Source organism: Silene latifolia, chromosome Y (genome assembly GCF_048544455.1).
Source record: "Silene latifolia isolate original U9 population chromosome Y, ASM4854445v1, whole genome shotgun sequence".
NCBI classification, from domain to species: Eukaryota; Viridiplantae; Streptophyta; class Magnoliopsida; order Caryophyllales; family Caryophyllaceae; genus Silene; species Silene latifolia.
The window spans coordinates 146885422-146894511 of record NC_133538.1 but is presented as its reverse complement, the minus strand read 5'-3'; the positions used below and the strand labels follow the sequence as shown (position 1 = coordinate 146894511).

The 9090-nt window shown below is 36.9% G+C and overlaps 1 protein-coding gene across 1 annotated transcript; it reads right to left on the bottom strand.

The window, feature by feature from the left end:
- Positions 1-4736: 4736 nt before the first annotated feature.
- On the bottom strand, positions 4737-5906 carry LOC141629131 (uncharacterized). The gene has a single exon (XM_074442182.1). The coding sequence runs from the start codon at positions 5904-5906 to the stop codon at positions 4737-4739; it is 1170 nt and encodes a 389-aa protein (XP_074298283.1).
- Positions 5907-9090: the final 3184 nt, after the last annotated feature.

Here is a 9090-nt window from a genome sequence, read left to right as displayed (position 1 = left end):
CTGCAGGGTAGAATGAGAAAATAAATCAGGAGGAAGGGAGTTGATACTCTCCTCAGAGCCTAGTAGGTACTTATAATACCCTAAAAAAGCCTGGACAACTTCTTCATGTCCTCTGCAAACAGTCCCATTAATATCAGTAATAGAGCCAATAGTATTCCTACTCTTCCTTTCAGCAATACTGGCATAGAAGTAGCTAGTATTGACATCACTGAACTGCATATGATGGAGTTTAGCCTTTTGAGCTAAAACCTGCAGCTCAGCATTCTTCAGCTTCAAATAAGAGGAGGTAAGAGCCTTCTCCTCAACCAATAAGAGCTTGTTAAGAGGGGAGGCTTGAAGTAAAGATTGGCATTGGGTTAGCTGTTCTTTAGCAGCAGCAACCCTCTGATGAAGTCGAATGAATTCATTAGAGTGAATCTTTCTAAGAGGGTCCTTGAGTCTCCTAAGCTTGGAGAAAAGAATGTGGATCCTATTACCAGCAATACCAGAGTTCCAAGACTCACTGAGAATTTGCTGGAAACCAGGAGAAAGAGCCCAGCAATTCAAGTATTTAAAAGCCTTAGGTTTAGAAGTAGGACTAGAAATAGTCAACACAACAGAGGCATGATCAGAAATGCCTGCAGGTAAAAACGTCACAGAGGAAGAAGGAATCTGAAGAAACCAATTAGGATTGACAAGTAAACGATCCAATTTGACCCACTTTGGAGTAAGCTCCCTTTTGTTATGCCAGGTATAAAGTCCTCCTGTGTAAGGATGATCAGCCAAAGCACAAGCAGCTAAGCAATCCCTAAAATCTTGCATTTCCCTGTCATGGAGAATGCACCCCACCCTCTCATCAGCATTGAGAGAGACATTAAAATCTCCCAGACACACCCATGGCAAAGTTATCCCAGTAGAAATATTTCTCAAGCTTTCCCATAGCTCTTTTCTTTCAATAGCCCTATTCAAAGCATAGATAAAAGTAACCATTATCTTCCGTTGACTAGCATGATGAAGTAAAGAACAATGAAGGAATTGAGCCCCCTTAGCTAACACATGCACCTGAACAGTAGCAGGGTTCCATAAGACCCACAGTCTCCCACCAGGATGCATATCATAGTTAGTATCCAAGTGATATTTTTGAAATCTTGTCTTATGAATAAAACCCATTTTACTTTGTTTAATATGAGTCTCAATTATCAAACCACAGTCAACCTTATTAATATTCAGGAAGCCTAAAACCTCCTGCTGTTTTAGAGGGTCAGTCATCCCCCTCACATTCCAGGAGGAAATGATCATTGAGGTGATAGAGGGGGAGGCTGCCCTCCTGGTTCAATTTCCACCACACTGCCTTGCTCCAAATTCACATGAACTTGCTCTTGTTCCACTTAAATACAGACAATAACTGGGGGTTCAGTAGCAAGAGCAGAATACTTGTTAACCAGACTTGTAGTAACCGAATCAGTAACAATACCAGCAGTCTTACTATTATTATTATTATAGTTATTACTATTACTATTATTACTATTACTATTACGATTACTATTATTATTATTATTATTATTATTATTATTATTATTATTATTATTATTATTATTATTATTATTATTATAATTATTATCATTATTATTATTATTTTTTATAGAATGATGTGCGCAGCTTTCATTAAATGAAAAACAAAAGTTTACATGAAATTGGCGGGGAGCCGAGAAACAAGCTGGGCTCCCACACCCTTAGCAACAGCAAAGCTAAGTCTCGTAAAAATGTAAGCGGCCACCCGAGCCCCCGCATCCTGAGATACCGAGAATTTCTGGATCCGTTTGAGCAAGGCAACAGCATCCGTACCCAACTCCCCAAGTGATGAGATAGAGAATGGAAGGAAATCATAACCCGCTGTCGCGCACAAATCCCCATACTTAGCACACTTACGTTGAGCAGCATCAGCAACAACCCGGCCAGGCACAATAATAATAATAATATTATTATTATTATTATTATTATTATTATTATTATTATTATTATTATTATTATTATTATTATTATTATTATTATTATTATTATTATTATTATTATTATTATTATTATTATTATTATTATTATTATTATTATTATTATTATTATTATTATTATTATTATTATTATACAGAGGAGTAAGTTTCAAAAAGTGGATTATAGATTTCAATGTTACATGTGGTGGGAGTAATATTTCATAAAAATTATATGTGGTGGGAGTAAGTTTCAAAAAAAATTATACAAGGGAGTAAGTTTTAAAAAGTGGATTATCTAAGGGGGTAATGATCAATTTCCCTTATTATTATTATAATTATAATTATAATTGTTATTGTTTGTTTTTTTTTTTTTTTTTTTTTTTTTTTTTTTTGCAAGATGGTATGTCTCATATATTCCAAATTAGAGGATTACATGAGTTCTTACAAGTGTATAACCCCTATACAATGTAACAAAACGAAATGCCCCCTATGTATTACTATACAAGTATATCAATTCCTAGAGTAAGTATATGTATTAGGGGAGTCCTAGCTATTAAGTGCAGCAGCTACATCCACAAAGTAACTGTGCTCACTGACTTTGTGGAGGAGGAAAGTGCTAGTAGCATACTTGATTTCAGGAAGCAGTGCATGGGGAGGACGTTCCCTTCCTTCAAAAATCCTGTAGTTCCTTTCACACCAGACAGAGTAAACTAGGCTACCTAAGCAGCAGCTTACCCATTTACTTCTCCAATGCCTCTTTTTGGTACACAACCTGGGCCATATGAGAAGAGTCTGCAGATCACAGCAAGGGGTGTTCATTTTTACCCATAGTTTCAGATCCTGTAACAGCTCTTTTGTGTATCTGCATTGAAAAAAGAGATGTTGTGCATCCTCAGCTGCTTCCTTACAGAGGTAGCATCTGTTAACCCAATTAAAACCTCTGGTTATGAACTGATCCACTATGGCCAACTTTCCCTGGACAGCAAGCATTGTGATAATCTGATGCCTGGGAATCATTGTTCCAGTACGGATGGCTTTAAAGACTGGTTGAATAGGATACTTTTTCTTGAACAGCGCATAAGCTTTACTAATGGAGAAAGTATGTTGAGTGACATAACTATCAAGTAAGTGCTGAACATGTGCTATAGTCCCCATCTGTAAAAGGCAGATGTCCCTTACATGAAGAATGCCCCTGAGGCATTCAGAATGTTGTTCCTGGATAGGAAGGTCCCAGATTGAGCAAGTGGCAGTGATATAGTGTTTCATCCAACTAATCCAGATGGCTCCTTTATTCTTATCCAGGCACCATAGCCATTTGAGCAAAGTAGCTTTGTTCCACCCTTCCATATCTTTGATGTGAAAGCCACCCTCATCCCAAGGAGCACAAGCACTGAGCCAGTTCTTATAGACTAGCCTCCTCTCATTTCCAACCTGCCCCCAGAAAAAAAATTTACTCATTTTGGAGATAGCTTTGTGCACCAGCCGAGGGAGAAGGAAACTAGTGCACCAAAAATTGCAAAGCCCAAATAGAGTAGAGTTAATCACTGTTTTCCTGCCAGCATAAGAGAGGAACTTAGTAGAACAAGCAACAGTAACCTTGTGAACTTTGAGTAGCAGTGCATCATACATATTCCTGGTGAGCCTAGATGAATTAATGGGCAAACCAAGGTATCTAAAAGGGAATTCACCCTCTTGATACCCAACAGTGGACAAAATAAGAGATCTTAGGTTTTGATCCACACCCCCAAAGTAGGCTTCAGTTTTGTCCATATTAGCTTTAAGACCAGACCATTCAGAGAAAAGCTTTAAAGTGTCCACAGCTTGTTGAACAGATGGCAAGTCCCCTCTGATAAAGATCATAAGGTCATCAGCAAACACTAAATGGGTCAACCCAAGCTTGGAACATTTTGGATGATAAGAAACATTAGGTTGCTTGCACATTACCCTTAGCTTCCTTGAGAGGATCTTCATGCTAAGAACAAAAAGAAATGGAGACAGAGGATCACCCTGTCTTACTCCACTTTTGCCTTTGAAGAAGCCATGATTAGAGCCATTAATTTTAAGGGTAAACCAGGAGCCAGTGATGCATCCCATCACCCAGGAGATAAATCTGGGAGGGAAATTGAGTCCAATAAGCATGTTCTGAATGAACTTCCATTGCAATGTGTCAAAAGCTTTGCTAATGTCCACCTTGAGCATGCATCTAGGAGTGATGTGCTTCCTGGTGTATCCCTTAACCAAGCTTTGGGTGAGCATAACATTTTCAAAAAGATTCTTGTCCTTAACAAAAGCTGCCTGCTCAGGCCCCACAAGATAAGCCATGATGTCTCTCAATCTATTTGTGAGAATTTTACTAACAGTTTTGTAGATAGTGGAGCAGCAAGAAATGGGCCTAAAGTCTTTAACTGTTTGAGGGATGTCCTTTTTAGGGATAAGGGTGACAAGGGTAACATTTGCTTGCTTTGGCATGAACCCAGTGTTTAAGAAATCTTCAATGGCCAGGCAATAGTCATTGCCAACAATGTCCCAGGCAGCCTTGAAAAAACCAGAAGAGAAACCATCAAGTCCTGGGCTTTTATTTGAGTCAATGCCAAACAGGGCTTGTTTTATTTCCATTCTGCTAATGGGCTTCAACAGAGAGGGATAGTCTTCCATTTTAACATAAGCAACATTAGAAATAACTTCAGGAGGAATTGGATCAGTAGGAGTATCACCCCCCAGCAGCCGCTGATAGTAGTCCACAAAAGCTTCCCCAACAGAATGCAACCCTTAATGGCTAGTGCCATCAACCCCCTTGATTTCCCCTATCATCTGGCTCTGTTGCCTCTCCTTTATTTTTGCAAAGAAGAATTTAGAACAAGTATCATTATATTTAATGTTATGAGCCTTAGCCTTTTGAGCAAGTATCTTGAGTTCAATGTCTTTGAGATGCCAGAACTCAGTAGAGAGCTGCTTCTCCCTTTCCAGCAAGACAGGAGAATCAGGGGAATTCTGTAAGTCATGAAAACAATTAGAAAGAGCCTCTCTCTTCTCTTTGACCTTATTCTCAATATCAGCAAAGTGAGAAGCATGGAGTTGCTTGAGACCCTGCTTGACATTCTTAAGCTTCTGCATTAATCTGAACATAGAATTCCTTTTTTTATGAGCAACCCAGCATTTATCAACAATAGAATGGAAGTCAGGATGCTCCACCCAACAGTTAAGAAACCTAAATTGCTTTTTAGGAGTATCGGCATCATGAAACGTTAACACAGCAGGACTATGGTCAGATATGCCAGGAGAAAGAAAATTGCCAGTAGTTTGGGAAAAATGCTGCAACCAGGTATTGTTAACCAAAATTCTATCCAGTTTGGAGTACACTCTGGTAGTGGCATCCTGCTTGTTATACCAAGTAAAATCACACCCAGAGCTACTCAAATCATCAAGAGCACAACTACTGAGACAGGAATTAAAGTCCAGGAGATCAGATAGTACAGGAGGAGTATTACTGAGCTTCTCAGCAGGTTGCCTAATCACATTAAAGTCACCCATAGCTGCCCATTTATCAGCATAACTAGCAAAACATTCCATGGAATTCCAAAGACGCTTCCTGGTATCAGCATTATTACTACCATAGACAATGGAGCAGTAAAAATTCCTACCAGTAGCATGATGCAACACTTTACAGTGAACAACCTGAGAATGTTCCTCTAAAATATCCACTTTAGTAGTGGCAGGATTCCAAAGGATCCAAATCCTACCATTATGGTGTTTATTATAATTGCAAAAAGCTTTATAGGTTCTAAAATTTCTCTTAAGAATTTTTTGAGCACGATTTTCCTTGACTCTAGTTTCAAGCAAACCAAGCATATCCACTTTATTTTCCCTAAGGAAGTGGCTTACCTCACTATGTTTAATGGCCTTGTTAAACCCACGAATGTTCCAAGTTGCAATGATCATTGATGGGTTAGTAAAGAAAGACTTTCTCCCCTAGGAGGCTTGGAGCCAAGCAGAACCTTAAGACCCTCATCATTAGAATCAAGGTGTGATGAAACTTGTGGTGTATCCAATAGAGTATCCTCTTGTAAAGGGTCACAACTGCAGCAAGGGGGATTTGCCCAGGCAGCTGCACAAAGGAGGAAGCAGGAACATCTGGCACAGGGGAGGAGTCTCTCTTCAAGGCTATTTGAGACTGACTCCCCTTGCCCTTCTTGGTGCATTCAGAGTGCATTATAACTGCTTCAGTAGAAGCTACAGATCCTGATGTAGGGGGAGGTAAGCCTAGCAGGAGGCATTCTGAGCTTGTCCCCACTACTTCAGTTTCAGTAGACATCACTGATGCAGCTAAAGTACCACCTAGCACACAAGGAATCATCTGAGGACTCTGGGAAACAAATAAGGCTTCATCAGATGTATGAGTAAAAACAACACGTTGAGGTACAAGAGAAGAGTCTCTCTTCAAGGCTATTTGAGACTTCTCCTCCCTACCCTTCTTGGTGCATTCTGAGTGCATTATAACTGCTTCAGTTGAGGTTACTGATCCTGATGCAGATGGGGTCAAGCCTAGCTTAAGGCATTCTGAGCTTGATCCTACCACTTCAGTTTCAGTAGACAACACTGATGCAGTTAAGGTACCACCTAGCACACAAGGAGTAACCTCCTGAGCCACTTGAGAATGCTCAGGAATAGACAGAGGTGCAAAAGAATTCTGAGTAACAACAGCAGTTGGCACAAGAGGAGAATCCTTCTGCAAATTATGACACTGATCCTCACTACCCTCCCTGGTGCATTCAGAGTCTGCAGCAGGAGAAGGCACACTAGAAGAGACTTTCTTAACATACTTGACCTCTTTCCCCTTTGCTTTTGTAGCCTGGGATGGAACCGTAGCTTTGTTTTTGTTGCAGGTTTGCTTCTTGTGTCCCATCTTACCACACTCTGAGCAGTAGAAAGGAAGCCATTCATACTCAATTCTTTGGGTGGAAGGCCCAAAGGGGGTATTAAGGGAGATTTCTAGAGGAAGATTAGAAGCAATATCTACCTCAATCATAACACGCGCAAAAGAGAGTTTATCCTTGTTTGTAGGGGACATCAGCAAACATAGGCTTGCCAATTCTACTGGACATCTTACTAAGGACACTTGATGACCACAAGTAAGGATCAAGGTCTGGGAAGAGGACCCAGACAGGAACAATGGATGTTCTCTCCATTTCAAAGGAGAAAGATGGTTGCAATTGCTTTAGAATAAGGGAATAAGATCCCATTTTCCAGGGACCCTCCTTCAGAACATTATTCATGTCTTCCTGAGTTTTAAACCTAAAACTGAACCATCCCTTCTTGAAGTATTGCACCACAGGGGAGGCAATGTGGCTCCAGTTCTTGGTAACAAACTCAGTAACCTTCTGCAACGGCGGTTTGGACCCAATTAAGTGCCCCATGAGAGTAAATTCCCAAAATTTCAGTTCATCAGCAATTTCATCCAAAGCAACATCAATTTCAGTAGCAGATGTGCTTTCTTGATGAAAATACAGACTCATACCCAGTTTAGTTTTAGATTTGGCAATTTCAGACCATTTCTTAGCATGTTTCGAGACTCCTCCTACTCCAGGTGCACAAGCGGCATCTGAATTAGGGTTTTCATCCACTACAATGGTAGGCGAAGAAGCAAGCTTAGTTGCATTATCCGCAACAATCACCACAGTTGGTTCGCAAGTTTTGATATTAGGGTTTGATGCGGGAGTTGCAATTACTCCACCATTAGTGACTATATTAGCAGAATTACCATGAATTTTTCCAGCTGAAGAATGCACAGCTTCAAGAATCATATCATTCAAAAGAATAGGTTGTCGAGGAGACGATACCTGAACTTCTTCAATCTGGGTTTCTTCTGTTTGATGCAAATCACAAGAATTTCGTGAAAGAATGGTATGAGGAGGAGCAGGGGAAGATGTAGACTCCAATGGTGTGCGCCCTTTAGGAGGACGACCTCGCCCTCGCGCCATGGAGCTTGGGAAAGCGTAACAATGGCGGTAGAAAAACAGAGAATCAGTTATAGAGAGAGAAACTTCTTCTCTCTAAGCTTTATTCATTTTTAATAGCAACTCCCTTATAATTGTTATTGTTGTTATTATTATTATTATTGTTATTATTATTGTTATTATTATTGTTGTTATTGTTGTTATTGTTATTGTTATTTGTTATTGTTATTATTATCATTATTATCATTGTTATCATTGTTATTATTATCATTATTATCATTATTATTATTATTATTATTATCATTATTATTATCATTATTATTATTATTATTATTATTATTATTATGATTATTATTATGATTATTATTATTATTATTATTATTATTATTATTATTATTATTATTATTATTATTATTATTATTATTATTATTATTATTATTATTATTATTATTATTATTATTATTATTATTATTATTATTATTATTATTATTATTATTATTATTATTATTATTATTATTATTATTATTATTATTATTATTATTAGTAGTAGTAGTAGTAGTAGTAGTAGTAGTAGTAGTAGTAGTAGTAGTAGTAGTAGTAGTAGTAGTAGTAGTAGTAGTAGTAGTAGTAGTATTATTATTAGTATTAGTATTATTATTATTAGTATTAGTATTATTATTATTATTATTACTATTAATATTATTATTACTATTACTACTATTATTATTATTACTACTATTATTATTAGTATTACTATTATTATTATTATTATTATTATACAAGGGAGTAAGTTTCAAAAAGTGGATTATAGATTTCAAAGTTACATGTGGTGGGAGTAATATTTCATAAAAGTTATATGTGGTGGGAGTAAGTTTCAAAAAAAAATTATACAAGGGAGTAAGTTTTAAAAAGTGGATTATATAACGGAGTAATAATCAATTTCCCTTATTATTATTATTATTGTTATTATTATTATTATTATTATTATTATTATTATTATTATTATTATTATTATTATTATTATTATTATTATTATTATTATTATTATTATTATTATTATTATTATTATTATTATTATTATTATTATTATTATTATTGTTATTATTATTATTGTTGTAATTATTGTTATTGTTATTGTTGTTATTATTATTGTTATTATTCTCATTATT